The 16,284-nt window shown below is 41.0% G+C and overlaps 1 protein-coding gene across 1 annotated transcript; it reads right to left on the bottom strand.

The window, feature by feature from the left end:
- Window positions 1–39: 39 nt before the first annotated feature.
- Window positions 40–3,222, bottom strand: LOC128307105 (uncharacterized). Its single transcript, XM_053044832.1, has 4 exons — window positions 3,049–3,222; window positions 2,808–2,975; window positions 1,644–2,743; window positions 40–1,416 (listed from the first exon to the last, which is right to left on the bottom strand). Exons 1-4 carry the CDS (start codon window positions 3,089–3,091, stop codon window positions 697–699), a joined length of 2,031 nt encoding a protein of 676 aa, XP_052900792.1. The 5' UTR covers window positions 3,092–3,222; the 3' UTR covers window positions 40–696.
- Between the last annotated feature and the right edge of the window lie 13,062 nt (window positions 3,223–16,284).

Raw genomic sequence — 16,284 nt, 5'->3', positions numbered from 1 at the left:
TACATAAATTTGGCGACGAAGTAAATATGTTTGTGTTTGATAGTCAATCTTCCGGTCCATCTTTTTCGTTAGCGCGATTCAGTAAGTTGTGCTCACCGTATTGTATCGTATTATATTGTAAAACCTTGTAATAACACTTCTTTACATGTTAAGCATCAGTCATGTGAAACACAAAATGCTTTGTGCAAGCAGGCACATGTGATTGAACTTGTTCTTCTTTTTTGGCGATATCTGCCTTTTGTGGCTTATTTTACCACATAAGCCGGATAGTAAGACGGAAATATCCGGACGGGATATGGAAAAGTTCCTGTCGCGTAAACACCGGCGCATTTCTTAATTAATTATTAAACCTACTTGCATAAACAATCTTTTCCCGAGTTACGCGAATAATGCGTGCCAAAGAAATTCACGTAACTCTCGAATTCTCTTTATAATATTGTTTATATTATGCATCCAGGGATCGATTTCTTCTTTTTACGATACGAAGCGCATAGATAGTTTCGACAATTAGAGCAAATTTCTATCAAAATGTATGTTTATAACATTAAAATGTAACATGTTTTTGGGAAAATTTGAACTTTAACTAATAGCAAATTCAAAATTACACATACAAACAAAATTACATGAACTGTAATAAATTTGAGAGCTGAGTAACTCGGGAAATGACTGTATACACAGTGCGTCATACAGGCTTTTCTACGGAAAATATTCATACAATGTAATGATCGGTGTAACCGCAATCTGAAACGTACGGTTACCATTGTCAATCTCGATACGTGCCGAGAGCTGTTCGTCGAACTTGTGGTCGTTCTTCACCGCTGGTGGCATTCGTTCGCGCTCTACGTACGTGATCGCTATCTCTTTGCTGCACTCACTGGCCGTAAGCGTTAGCTGTGATTTAGATGCAACGGACGACTCACTGTCCGTGTCGACCGACTTACGTGCGCTGTCAACTGCACCGGATTCGTTTTCATAGTACGGTACACTATCCGGCGGCGGTGACGGCGTGATGGTATTGCCGGGCGTTATTGGATACGCGGGTGTATTGATGTCGCTGGACCGTTTCGTATGGCTGATTGATTTGATCTGGCTGATTGCACTCGCGTCGAGCCTTTCGAACAGCGGCGACAGCATGCACAGCGACTGCAGTGGACGGGTAAGGAAGCGTGGCGTCATCGGACAGATGGCAAACGGATCGACCGGACAGGCGGGCGAACCGGGTATAATGGTCGGGGGCGGTGATGCTGAGAGTGGCCGTAACGCTTTCCCTGGTGACAAGCTGATGGTGGGTGCGGGCGTCGAGGTATATGCGTTCTCGTTCGTTTGTACATTATTTCGATCACTTTTGAAACTGTTTAATGATGGGTTGGTGGTGTCGAGTTTCTGATGCATATTGACCGGTGAAACGGTTTTATTCTAAAAAGAAAGAAAAATATAAATTAGCTCATGTTAAGCGGGAAAAGTCGATTTTTAGTTGTCACAACTCTAGCAACATGGAGTGCGAATGGGCCATGTGGGTCTATGTGGGTCTTTGCTAGTTCTGATTGCATCGATGCAGGAACGAGCTCAGACGTCGCCAGATAAAATCGTAAACCCTGTAAATGCTGTCAACCAAACTCCTTTTTTTTCTACATCACTCTTACCTTTAGTACTGCCTTTCTGCGCTGTTCTTTGACGGAAAGCCTGGGGACAGCGATTCGTTTCATTCGTTTTCGCATCCCGCGCAGCTGTAGTCGTCGCTTGACGATCATTTTCTTTGGTTTGGATTCTTCGTTGGCGGTTGGCACCGGCGCCAAGTTTCTGACAGCTGCACTAGTCGATGGTGTTAGCTTCGGCACTGAAACCGCCTGTTCTGGCACTGCGACGGTCTGTTGAGGCACGCCCAGGGCTGGTGACGGTATCACCCGAGACGGACCGTAGCTCGATTGACTGCCACGTTTGTATGGCGGTGTGCCAAAGTCCAGTATGCGGATGTGCGACTGTTTGCGGCTTGAGGTCGAACGGGAACTGACTGTGCCGGGAACGATCGGATGGTCCAGCGGTGTTGCATTCGATCGTGTCGCACTGGCCATTGCCGGTACCTTTTCGGTGTGCTGTTTCGGCACATTGGGTACCTGTTGGTTGCTGACGATCTGTGGTGGTGGATTCGTTGTCGTTGGTACGTTTTCACGTGCCACCTGCAACGTAACATGTTGCGCCTGTTTGTTTGGTTGGTTAATTTGATGTGGAGATGTCATCACGACGCTCGTTGAAGCGGAGGTTGATGTGGAAGATAGGTTTGATTGCATGCCACTCACAGGTGTTACGTTTTCAACAGGGATGACGCCACTAATTTTAACAGCTTCGATCGGTTGTCCGTTTATCTCCGTGTTCTCCATTACAACGGGCATGTTATCCGGCTCTACACAGCGCGTTATTGTTTCAATGAAGCTCATATCCGACGCCGTAATGATGAGATCATGGTCAAACAGGTTATCGGCTGAAAACGATATATCTGGCATACTTGGTCCCGTGCTTGCGTTTTCCACAACAGTCCGTGGAATCGGAGTCGGTGCCGGCTGCGCAGTAGATGGCTGTGTCTCACTCCAATCGGTACAGACCGGAAGCGTGGAAATGACCTCTTTCAGTACCTGTCCCGTTCCGGAAGATTTAACCACCTTGATCAAATGTTCTGCCAGTTCCAAGATGGAACTGGTGTCCGGAAAACTTACCGCACTGCTGAAAAGATTCACTAGCTGCAATACTATGAAGGGAGATATTATTATGCCGCTCGTAACCATGTGTCGTTTTAAACGGTGCAGACATACGTATCGATTCCATCATGATGAACTCCTGCATCACGTTCTGAAGCGGTTTCTGTCCAACGTTTACCGGAAATTTGCCCTCCTTCATCAAATGACGATCCGGCTCCAAATACGGATTAGTCATGCAGAACTCCTGCGCCAGTTTGTACATATCATGGTCGTAAAGGTATGCTGGCAGTACGAAACAAACACGGTTTGGTTCAGAAGAGGGTTTTGATGGTACGGTGGTATTACACATCCTTACCAAATATTGCACGGGCTGTTACTACATGGAACTCCCTTTCCATAACTGAACGCGCAGCGAACTACAACAATGTATCTAATTTAACACGTTCAGCGTCGCATCATCCGAATATGTGATGCTATATCGCCTTGTACGATTGACACGGCGTTGGAAGGATTAATATACCACACTTAACGTACATTGGCCTCGTTTATGTAGTTTCATCTTAACTTCACACAATTCATAGTTGCTTCACAGACGGTATTGTGGATTTATAACTTATTCTTCTATTCAAATGCAATTCTTATTGTCTTTCTGGCTTTGTTAGGCGTCACTTTTACGTTGTTTTTTTGTTATTGCATTGACATCGTAAAATGCTCTACAAAGCTTCAGCTGAACGGGGTCGTGTTTATACCTGCGGATTGAAAACGTTGCCTCAAGCGCGTACCTCCGTAGTGCGGAATATGTACAGACAGTTCCCGAGATACGTAATTTCTCTTACACGCGGATTCGGAGATAATAATTCCTCGTCGGAGTGCAGAACGATAACTGATTTTGTTCGGACATGCCACCGCTTTTATATTGTGCTGGCCATGTCTCGAACTTTCCTATCACCGCACAATTCGTGCTCGATCCTGTCTGTGTTTTCGTTTGTTCGCCTATTCCACGAAACGTATTTCGCTATCCCTTTGTTTTGGTGATTCTCCTACAAACAAGGATCTTATTGTTCTCACGTTGACCTGCCAAACTTCCCAACTATTAAATTATTAGTTCATCCAATTCTCCCTAGGTGTCGCGTTTCGTGTCCTAGCTAACCAAGTCTTGTCGCTACAACTGTAATGAAAAATATTTTTAGCAAATTTTTACTCTGTTTGTCGGAATAAACGAATACATATAAATCATGAAAGTCCTTCATAACGTGCAAATTAGTTGTAGGAATCCGAACCGAAGTTCTATTCTTCTTTTATTGACCACTCGTTTAGCCCAGTTAAAGTTCCCAACTAACATCCGGTAAGTACCCATTAATTTCGCTAGGTGGCGCGTTTCGTGTCCTAGCTAACATTTACCCAGGTGCTCGCATTGCACACTTGGGGATCGTCCGTTAGTCCGAATTACATGATGTGTTGAAAATCATGTAAAAGGAACTGTGGCGTCCAAGGCAAATAGCCAGGACACAGAGAAGCGCCATCTAGGGTTAAATAGGGAAAACAAAAAAAAGATAATTGGGTAACGGGACAGCTATCGTGTGCAAAAAGAGAACAATAAGATCCTTGTTTGAGAATCACCAAACTAGAACAAAGGGATAGCGAAATACGTATTTCGTGGAATAGGCGAACAGACAGGATCGAGCACGAATTGTGAGGTGATAGGAAAGTTCGAGACATGGTCAGCACAATATAAAAGCGGTGGCATGTCCGAATAAAGTTAGTTATCGTTCCCCCGTCAACCGACGAACATTTCGACGAACCACCCAAAGAGGACCGAAGAGTGGCCAAGTCCCAACAAGAAGGAAGGAGGAATAGAAGAAGGGCTCCGAACTACGGAACAACCCCCTAAAGAACGAAAGGATTTAAACGGAACCGAAATACTGACTGTTCAGCTACGAGTAAACTTTTTGCCCGTAGAAGAATTTTGCTCCTATGTGATCACAGTGTCCAAAATTTCGTCATCGTAGTATTTCAACTCGATCTGGGACGCTTTTCCTCATCCTGGACCTGTACAAGAAATCTTTCATTTGAAGCAAAAAAAAACATGAACAGTTTCTTTCAATCTTTTTTTTTCTACGCAGTCAACACACATTAAGACGAAAAGTATTTTTCAATAAATATAACATTTATTACAACAAGAATTAAGAAGTGTGTGTGTGTTTTTTGTTTATTTTCCACATAATTTAATATACTTTTGCTTCGCCTATTCTGCTGGACAATGTGTGAGTGTGTTAATGTGTGTGTTTGTGGCCTTTTTTAGACTCTCCACTTTGTATGTACTGAATGGTGGAGTGTGTGAGTGGTTTGGTTTAGTGCGTCATCGTTAGTGCCCATACCTTTGAGCTTTGAGTCCATGTGCCTGTGAGGCCTCACCTACCCTACTGCCAAGCGCAAAACACTCACGATTGTGCTCTGTTTTAGTTTGGAGGCGATAAAACTTCACCCCGGGGAAAATTCACTTGCTAACGTTGATTTTATTATTCTTTAAATATTGTTTTCATGGACAATTTGAATTGTTTTTGCTTTGAAACTTTGGGTTCACGTTTTGCCTTATTCCAATTAATTTACCACGCTGGTTTACGTCAATGTTTGGTTTTGCCTAAATCAGTACTGAATTTTCTTAGCAAACTGTCTCATTTTCAATTTTGCTTGCTCGGAGTGCGGTGCTCGTGAAGAAGGAAATTGATTTCTAACTTTTGGTTTTTATTTGCAGTATTTGTTGTTCCTGCAGAGCGATACTAATTTTTCTCTCGGTCTCTCTCCAAAGCATCTTACTCGTGTTTCGGTAAACTGATCCGGGTTTGCTTTATAATTAGTCTTTATAATTTCGACGTGCCTTTGTGCCTGATTTTTCTTTACCGCTCATCGTACTCGGGTACCAATTAAGTACGACGTTATGTGGACGTTCGAATTTATGTATGTGTGTATACGTGTGGGTTTGTCTGCACCTTAATTTCTTCCACTGTGCCAATTCCAGGACTGATATCAGAGACAAACGGAAACGTAGAAACTAAATGAAACCGATTGCAGCTTAGTGCATTTTTTTCTGAATGCGCAACAGCCCATCCCAACCCACCCACCTAATGAGGTCGGATGGGGGGAGGCCTGACAACAAATAAAGTATATCGGGGTTTGGTTTAGTTGTTTGCGTGTAGTTTCGGATGCTTGCCGTGTAATGATGTTATGTATTGAATGGTTGTGTGCGATTCACTACAGACAAGGTTCATCCACCATGTTCATCCATGAATAGTTTTGATGGTTTGCATCTAGTTTGCGTTGTAAGTTTTTCTTCGTTTTCTTCGCTTTAAACCGGGTTTTGTAAAAATGTTTCGTATCAAAAAATATTATTGTGTTTTCCATATTTTTCTCCTCTCCTTCTTCTTGTTAGTGACCTGCACAATATATTGTTTACTTTACGTCTGTCGAGCTATGGGAAGTGCCGAGTGATGCTGTCGTGAATGACAGTATGCACTTGACGTGACGGTAATTACTATTAGCACACTAGCAGTGTTTCTGTGTTTTTTCTTTGCTTGTTCCTGTGGTGAGCTTCGGTAGGTTTGGCGTGTGTGTATGTGTGTGTGTCTGAACATTATTTTGACAACCGTATAATTGGGAAAGTGTGAAGTCAACAGATCAATTATTTTGTTGTTTTTTTTTTCTTATGCAAAAACATCATTCAAAACAAAGTCTCAATATATTAACCATATAAGGGAAAAGTATCATTTAAATATGATTTTCCTGAAATCTAATTCAAAACACAGCCTAAAGCCAAACCAAAAAAACAATCAATTATAATTTCCTAAAGTAAACGTAAAACAAAAAACTCTAAAAACACGTTCCTCGCTTTTCGAGCGTTGAAATCTTTTGTTTTAACGCACGTACTGCTTCGTCTAGGTCGCGGCTCATTCTCGTTTTGTATTTTGCTTTTTTGGCGTGTATTTCAGTAGGTTTTTAGGTGTGTGCTTTTCACCATAATAGTTTACAAACCGTTTCCATTTCTGCCTTATAAATTGGACACCGAAAGCTTCTCTTACAAGAAATAGGGTTTTGTTTAGTGTGCGTGAACGCGTGAATGAACCATTTTATTCGGGGGGATGTTGTGTGTGTGTGTGTTTGTACGCGTTTATCGCGATTTATCTCAGATCTAGACTGCTTCCATATTTGCCTTGCACTTGTGTATAAGTTTTAGATGGTTTTGTTTGTGAAAAATTGCCTAAAAAATTGTTCCTTTGCCCTTTTGTGCGTTTTTGTGTTCACGTGTTAGTTTTCCTTCTTCGTTCGCTGCCGCATGTTTAAATTGGTTTTATCCTCAGTCGATGTATTGGTGTGTATGTGTGTGTGTGTGTGTGCTCGTGCGTGTGTGTTTTATTTTTTCATCTATTACTTTACACTCCAAGAAACATTCACGACGGACGTATTCACAGTTGACACACACACATACATACACTCACACACATGCTGTCTCTTTTGTTTTCTCTTCCTTTTGTTTCCTCTATAAAATATGTTCATGCGGCGAAAAGTGTTCATGCGGTTTGTGATTAAAGAGAGGGTTTTTTATAGTTAACAGAATAAGTTTAAATACCAATACTCGTTGCTTCGCATTGTTTTTGCATTTTCTCGTTTTTTTTGTTGATTTTGTTCATCCAGACTCAGACTCATCTGACATAAATACACGGACAACCGCCTCTATTTATACTCGAGCTAGTTTGTATTTGTGTGTGTGTGTGTGATTTTTTAATTTTTTTCTTTTTCATTTCCATTTTAGTCACAATTTTATGTACTCTCGTTGCAAAAGAGGAAATAGATGCGAAAGATGTACAACACACATTATAATTGATTTTTTTTGTTTTGAATACTTATGGGCGGAGAATATATAAAAAACATGTTGTTTCCATTGTTTCATGTGTCATTCATTGTGTGTGTGTATTTCGTTTTCTTCTTTATGTGCATGTTTCCTTCTTTGTGTTGTTCTCACTTGTGCTTTCCATTGGTTGCTAATCGACCGGGGTTTTACACACACATATATATATATAACGACACGTACCATTCGCGAAGGTATGTGTTTGTTTTTTTTCATTTTTAAATTATTATGTTTGTTTTGTTTCCTGCGTTTTTCTTCTGTTTTAAATTGAGTCTTAGTTTCACTTATATGCTCCCCGACAAACAACACTGCAGCATTTGTTTTGTTCTTCTGCTTCCCTTTCAATGTTTTGTCTGAAACCATTTCGATAAAAGTACACCCTTTACAATTGTTCTGCAATAAATACGTGTGTATGCGTGTTTTGTGTGAAGAATGCATGTAGAGTAGTGGTTTTTAATGTATTTGCTTGCTCCTTAATATGAATATTCTTTCCGAGACACTATTTTGTTACTTCCTTTTTATCACTAAAAAACAGAAAACAAAAAAAACCGTCCACATTCTGTAGATGATTAATTTTTTTTATGACGGCATCATTTGTAGCATTCTAATTTTGTCTGTGTTTTTCGTGTCGTAAGAAGTACCGTACCACAGTTGTGCAGTGTGTGCGTGAACTGCTACGTGACGTTTGATCACGATCGTTATCCACAGCGTTACGCAGCGTTACGCTTCTCGTTCGGGTTTTTTAGCATCCAACTCGCACTAATAAATTATTCTCTCTTTATTTCATTCTCTCTCTCTCTCTCTCTCTCTCTCTCTCTTTCTCTCTTTGTTCTTCGCTTTCTTTTTCTTTGCAGCGATAGGATTAGTTTCCAATCTGTTTACGAGGAGGGATACATTAATTATCATTTTTTATCTCTTAGTAATTTTAAATTCTCTCTCTGTCCCTCTTTCTTTATTTTTCACTCTTTCACACGCATATACATACTCTCTTTTTTCGGTCTCTCTCTATGGCGGCAATTAAACAATCTCTTCGTTACCTGTCGCTTGTGTTACGGTGTAAGTGTATGCGTGTATTTTTTTGTTAATAATAGTTTTAACTTTATCACAATCATTCCATTCCAACACATCTTTACTAATTATCTCCTGCTGTCGAGTCTCGATTTTTGTTGTCACCAGTTTCGTGTCTACTAGTGCATCTAGTAAACCACTATTTTGTTCGTTTGTTTGATTTCGTTCACATTCTTCCATTTTTTTCTATCTCTCTCTATTTGACACATTCGCATGTACTTAGTACAGTTTGCCGTGAATGTGACATATATTTGTTTACGTTATATTCACTTATTATTGCTCTCTAAAATACACACACACACACATATGAATGGAAAAGTACATTTCAATTGTTATTCTTTATATGCTTCTGTGCATGTGTGTTTGTTGTTTTATTTTGTAAAGTGTTTACATTCACACAATTCGCTGTACTAAAACTGGCTGTCATCTGTTCGAGAACTGTCAAAATTACAATCCGTACACAAATACCTACGCAATCTTTATATTTGGTAACATCACTGCGTCATCACTCGCTCAGTCATTCGCTGCCCTTGTGCTCGCCTTGTTCTCATCTGGTCATGTGTTTTAATAGTTAATAATTTACTTTCCCCGCACTAGAATCTATACCTCCCGCCACTCGATTGCATTCCAATATCACTTTTTGCAGTGGAATGTTTACGAATAAGTAAGTAAGTTGGTAAGTCACAACACCGAATAGTATTTGTTTTGCGTGTATCGTCTTACTGCCTTGTCGTAGAGTAATCCCCTTTCTCTTTCCAACCCTGTCTCTCTTTCTCTTTCTTTCTCTCTCTCTCTCCGCGTATCTTTTTTGCTCTTTTATCTATATGATTTACTTTTAATAGTGTAATTGAACGGTACAACAACTTCGTTTGCTGAGTACGGTACTATCCATTCGACATCTTCTATTCAAAGTGTAATCAATGTTGATCCATCAGTACCGATTATTAAATATTTACTTGATTTCTTTCTCTTTTTTCTCTCTGTCTTTTTCCTTTTTATATCACTTGTTCAATCTTTTTCCCACCACCAGTATTGGATCGCTGGTGCGATTTTGTGTCCATTCCCACTAATCTCGATAGTATCGTCGCCTGATAAATCTTATTTCTCACAGAAAAAAGATAAATTTTACATGCGGGAAAAAGATAATTTAAAAATTGATTTAACTACCAAGTCTATTGCCCCTCCATAAAATGTACAGATTTTGGTTTGTTTAGGTTATTTTTGGTTATCTTAATTTAGCTCACGCGCAACACAATTTGCACATCAGTCAACGTGTGCGTAACGTGACGATACTGACATTAGCTGTCAAACCACTGACATGTTCCTGCCAATTTTCATCTACAAACTAGGGTACAGAGGTCTGGGCCAATTTCGTGCTTATTTTCGCCAATCTTAATTTTTTAATTTTGTTTTAGGTGCTAAGTGAAGAAAGATGACCTAACGGGATTATTAAACTACAGCTGTACAGATTGTTTAAACATTTTGGCGCGCATTTTACAGCACTATACATACAAACTAGATCAACAAAAATTGCGAGCTAAAGGGGATGAAACGGAACTATACAACAGCTACTAGCTAGCACTTAAAAAAAAATGTCACTCAGGCAGTGGTACAGAATAACTCAGAAAATCACTCATTGCTTAAGTATGCGTGTGTGTGTGTGAGAGGGTGGGTAGCGGTGCGATCCGTCCGACAGGTATGTGCGTAGGACGAGACGAAACTAATCCTCCTAATCACATACTCATTTAGATTGCTATTCTCTCGCTGTTTTTCTTGCTGTCTCTCACTCTTTCTTTGTTGAATTTTCTATCTCTCTCTCTCTTTCTCTCGAATTATCTATCCTGCACACTCTCTTTCACTACCACTTCGTAATCTCCACAGGGCAGTTGACGTCTACTGTAATTGGTAACTGTGTGTTTCTGTTTCGACTATTGATGCGTTGGCTTGTAGGTTCCACTGTTATCACAGGCGGCAACGACAAACTCTGTTTTGTCGGTACTTACTGCTATTAGCGCATTCGGTTTTACTTACAGTTTAGCTATAGTAGTTGTTCGCAGTAGAATGAACATAATCCGGGCAGTAGTTGATCGATGAGTGCGGTGTATCTTTGACGGTCGTTGTCGTTTGGTGTGGTTTCTATAGTGTTGTTGGTTGTTCAGAACAGTATTAGGCTCCAGATAAATAACAAGTACGAGGACGATGTTGCTTGTAGTATATTGTTTTCCTGCTAGTTTGACCAACACGGTCATTTACGGTTGGTTTGGTGGGTTTTCGTTAAATTGTTTCGCTTCAGTAAAACTATCGCATTATCTCCTGTGCCGATCACTACTCCACCTTCATTTGTTTGCCACCCAACCCTACTTACTCTATCTATCTATCACCTTCCATCGTTTGTTGGACGATTGAGGTTATGGTTTTGGAAGGGAACTCAACACTAGTAAATGGAAACGTATTGTAGTTCTGGCAGTAAAGAACGTTAACGCATCAGTATTGTTACGGTTAAGTGTGTGTGTGTGTGGCCTGTTGCACACCAACCGTACCGCAAATAAGTAACGAAGCAAAACATGTAACACTTACCTTATGAGTTTTGTATCTCCCGTTCCCTTAGATCGCATTCGATAAAGTCTTGGTAATGGTATGGGTTTGACTGGCCGCATACATGCATCGGACCGATCAGTATTCTACATTAATCTTATTTGGTAGTGGCAACTGAACTGTACACGTAGTCTACTGTCACACATCTCGTGATGATGACAGATGGGTCACGCCCACACCGCTTATCTTCATTCCCCCCTTCCATCCTGTTCTAGTAGATTTGTCATTGTGCATCCATTTTGTGCCATAAATACTCATGTTGCGCCCCCTTCCCACACACAGATCAAATACTTTCGTCTGCCTAGTATTAGTTGCTGGGCTATTCAAAGTTGCTATTACTTAATTCTTAATATATCACTAATTCTTACTAATTTGCCCACTCGACACTCTTGCGGACCAATCATTATGCCATTATAACGAGCACTACTAAATAGACGGATCGCATTCCACAATCTCTGTCATTTATTCGCACCTGTGTGTTATGGTGTGTATGGTCAGCTTGTAAGAAAACGAAAAAAACAGAATAAAACATGGTTGGTATTGGTATGTTCGCTTACATACTAGCTTACGACGTAATAGATCTTGTTCGACATGACTGGCGATCAGTTTACTAGTAGTCACACTTCAATATTGCTTCAGTTATTCAATTTGTCTGTTGTATTTGCATGTTTGCTTTTTGGTAGGTATATTACGGTGTATTCATGTGATGTGTGTTGAAGGTTGTCACCCTTCACCCTCTTATCAAGAGCATCGTTCTTTATTCGTTAAGATGGAAGCCGGTTTTGTCGTTTTTTGTTTGTCTGTGTTTTAGATCAAGGAGCGTTACCAAAAAATGGCATCCACGCTTCTACGGCCGCTGGACGTGTGTGGCAGAGTGGATTGGACGTCCGTAACGTACTGTTAACGGACGTTAAACTACCGGCATTCGTAACGCCATTACACACTGTGGGTACGTATTATATTGAAAACTATCAAACACGTCTTACACGTCAGCGTACACCTACTAGCTGCTACTACCTGCGTTTACTCCACAGTTTTTGCAGAAGAGAGGAGAGTGATAGAAGAAGTGCCTTTCTGGTGGAAGGGGTTCCATTGCTCTTAGATCTTTATCTCTTCCTCTCTTCTCTCTCGAAGATCATAGATGCTGCCATTAGTCGGACCGGCTTTAGTGAAAACATGCACAATGGCAGCGGTTTGGTGCGTAAAACTGGAGTCCGCCACCCCTATACTCGTTCTTCTATTTCGACCACTCCAGAAATAGAACATCCAAACTTTATTGCTGACAGTGGGTGCACACTTCCTGCTACTTAAAATCTACTCACTTATACCTATATTCCCACTAAACAGCGCTATTACAGCGCTTTGCCGTCGGCAACACTTTCATTCTTTGACTAAAAAAATTTGTACAACACGTTTCAAAAAATACACATTCAGTTCCAGTTACTAGTTACTCTGCTAAAGAAACCCCCTGTTACACGTTCAGATCCCTCAATACCACTCACTCGCGTTCCGTCCCACACTCCCGGAGTTCGACCTCGGAGCCTCTCCCACTGCACTGTTCAGTCCCATTCCCAGCGTCTAACTTTTCTACTAACTAGAAACAGAAATGGGAACAGCATCTGATTGGATAACCTTCAAAATTCCGCAAAATTCAATGTGACAGTGACGTAGTAAGGATGGACTTTGACATAATGAGAGTAAATAAAAGTAACGAGTATTCTCGTACGGGTAACCTATGTTTGATAATCGAGTTCCATGATTGTACGACATTCAAGAAGGGTGTGAGGATACGGAAAAGCGGAGGAGGGTGAAGGAAGTGAAGGAAAAGTGGTTTGGGAGTGAAGTTTTGCAACACTCCCAGCAACGCAACCGTACACCCCTGATTCCAGTTAGTCTCATCGGTAGGAACTTAATTGAATCTCTCAATCAGAGTATTTGCTATCGATACACGTAAATCCTAAATAGAATAATGCGGCCATCTTGTGCGTGAGTGCGCGTGTGGTAGTAAGCGCTCGCATTTAGACGCGCTTCCCATGCGCTTGCGTGGTGGTGGTGTGTTTACTATTGCTATCGGTGTGTAAGTGTGCCCTTCTCCCCTTACTATTCCCTGCCGATTGACAGTGTAATGACAGCTCAACTGACAGTTGATTCGCTTCGCCCTATCTGTTCGCACGAACGTTTATGTGTGCGTGCGTGATTTGTTTCCTGTTTTTGTTTGTGTGCGTGTATTTTTTCGACCCACATTTTTGTCACATTTACATTCGATAGACGATTTGCTTTTGCCACCTTGCTTTAATTTAATTTAATAACTGTTGTTCGACGTTCTTCCAAAAGATCGAAACATTACAGACATCAATCTAGCAATAGTTTGCGTGTGCGCATCTCTACTAGCTGCGCAATTATGTATTAGCACAAGATGGTTCAAGAGTATATTATTCTTCTTTTAATTTGTGTAGCTGTAGCACTGTCAGCTACTAACCGTTTGCATATCGCTTTGCAATTAAAACAAAAAAAAAAATACGGACACTTATGTAGTAATTAGCTTTTCTTGTTTTTTTCCTAAGATGTATAGTAGCTTTTGTTTTGCTTTTAGGGAGCGTTACTGCTCGAAATAAAACGACACCAAATACACATTTTGTTCATGAATATTATATGAGTTTGTGTTATAATGTTTTTGCATGTGTTTGTGGGTGTTGGTTTGTTGGAAGCGTACGGGTTTGGGGTTTTGTCAATGAGCTGACAGCGCTATTTTTGTGTCCACTAAACATTTTGACAGCTCAAGTACGTATTTGTGTGGGTGAGTGTATTAGTGTGAAGTGTTGAGTGTTACATTACGCTGTTTGCTACTGTGTTACTGAGGTACATTTAATTTGGCACAGTGAAATTGTAACTCTTCTCATTCATACGCTACAGGGTTCTTCGAGCATTACGTCTGCGTCTTAGCTAGCCACTAACACCAGCAAATGCCCCTTCCGCCCCACCCCTGTCCGACAGTCTACTTACAAACACGGAACAGCGGCGAATAGAGGTCGCCATTTGCAAAAAACCGTGACGGTGTTACTTATGTTGAGGGATTAACTAAATTGAACTCTCTCTTTCTGTATGCTTGGGTTTAGTTGACATTTGACATTTTGTTCAAACGTTAGCGAGAAGTTGTCTCACCTTTAGTTTTGCAGTGCAGTGTTTTCTAGTAGGCCGGATATAGAAAGAGTCCAACATCAGGCGAACTGGCCCAGTCATTCCAGCACCTAACCGTGCTCTCTTTCCCACATTCCGTCGCGCTCGCTTTTAAAACGTTCCATGTTCGATCCTTTTATGTATGGGAATAAAAATAAAAAATCTCTCTCTTTCTCTCTCTCAAACGTTACTACACTCTCTTTCGCTCTCTCTCTCTCTCTCTCTCTCTCTCTCTCATTCTCTCTCTCTGTTTGTGTTAAAAAACTCACACCCGAATGAACTTTATGTGTTTTGTTCGTTGTTTTATTCCGTTTTAAAATTTGTTTCCTTCCACCGCGATTGATTTCTTTGCCCGTCCGTAAACATGTGTACTTATGTATCAAAAAACGTTTGTATATTGGCCTTAAACGGTTAGTCTTGTGTTATTGTGTGGGTTTGTGGTGTTGGCGGGTGGAAACAATCGTTTGCGGGTTCAACAAAATACCATACCTTTGGGGTCGGTCGAAAGGCCGACTGCACTACAGCTGCTAATGATGGTGCTATCCTGATTTGATCGTACGGGTTTTTTCGGCCGTTAAACACGTCTACAAACGTTTAAAAACCCCGGATTGTGTGTGGTTTTGTTCATGGTTCACCGGTGGCCCTTACTAACAAGTTGCATACGACGCGGCGTCGGAAAAAATCTCCCTTTCATTTTGGCTTAAGTGTATATAAATATAGAATGTATAAAAGTAACTCAAAACCTTATTTCTTGCTTCTGAGAGTATATCTTCTTGGTATCAGTTGCCTGCTTAGTTTAGTTTTGCCTCTTTGAGAGTACTGTTTGGTTTAGCTTGTTTTTTTTTCTTCGTTTTGGTTGATTGGTGTGAAGTTAACGCAGTTCCCGTTTGCTTGTTGCCTGTGTTGGTATTTTGTGTGTGTTTGTATGTGTTTATTGTAGCGAAAGGACGACTTACATTCTTCCCGGTGCAATCAAATATGGCGCGCCTGGTGCAAGATGCTCTGGCCGCATCTCGCTTACCTGCCGCTTCCTTCCTCACTGCATCAGCTGTTCCTGTTTTGCCCTTATCGTACCTTTAACGGAGACGGATTTTAATGTTTCGTTATTCGTTATATTACGTTGTTCCTTGTATTTAGATATTGCGTGTAAAATCACTATTGAATCTCTGCTTTGCATGTATAAGTATAAATAGCTTAAATCTTTTGAATATATAGAAAATAATCACATTCAGTTTTTTTTTCGTTTCATCCTATTGGCCAGCCTTCATTATCCTGCACGTTTGACTTCACAATCCCTGCTCCCTCTGTCCCCTCCCCTTTCGGTCGTATATTACCTACTGCAACTGCGTTAAATATTATATTCTTGTGTATATATACTCTAGGTTCAACTAAGCGGCCTGCGACGAACCCTGCCCACTTCACTACCACCATCTGTCAGCAAAATCTGATTTTGCACTTACGAACTACTACCAATGTAGTCCGCACGGCAGGGCCATCGCAAAGCTCGTTAAAACTCAAACCAAACACGATCAAAAACGAAACAAAAACATAAACCCCCAATCAAACCTAAAACCCGAGCTGTTACACTGTTGTGTGTTTCATGCAGCTGTGTGGTGTGTGCGTTTCTGGTGTGTGGTTGTTCGACTGGTAACTTTCTGTACAATGGACGCCATAGTTAAAAAACCCCGGGTAGCGGCATTAGTGTACGTTTACTATCCTACGATAACACATCCATGTTTCCTGGCCCAACAAAATTCCGCCACCGCAAATCAGTGCATGCAGCTTACGGCCGCGTACCGCCAACAGTGGTTTGCGAAGATGTGCACCAGCGTTCAGTTATGACGTAAA

Source organism: Anopheles moucheti, chromosome X (assembly GCF_943734755.1).
Source record: "Anopheles moucheti chromosome X, idAnoMoucSN_F20_07, whole genome shotgun sequence".
NCBI classification, from domain to species: domain Eukaryota; kingdom Metazoa; phylum Arthropoda; class Insecta; order Diptera; family Culicidae; genus Anopheles; species Anopheles moucheti.
The sequence above is the reverse complement of the archived record's forward strand: the minus strand, read 5'-3'. Positions and strand labels throughout refer to the sequence as shown.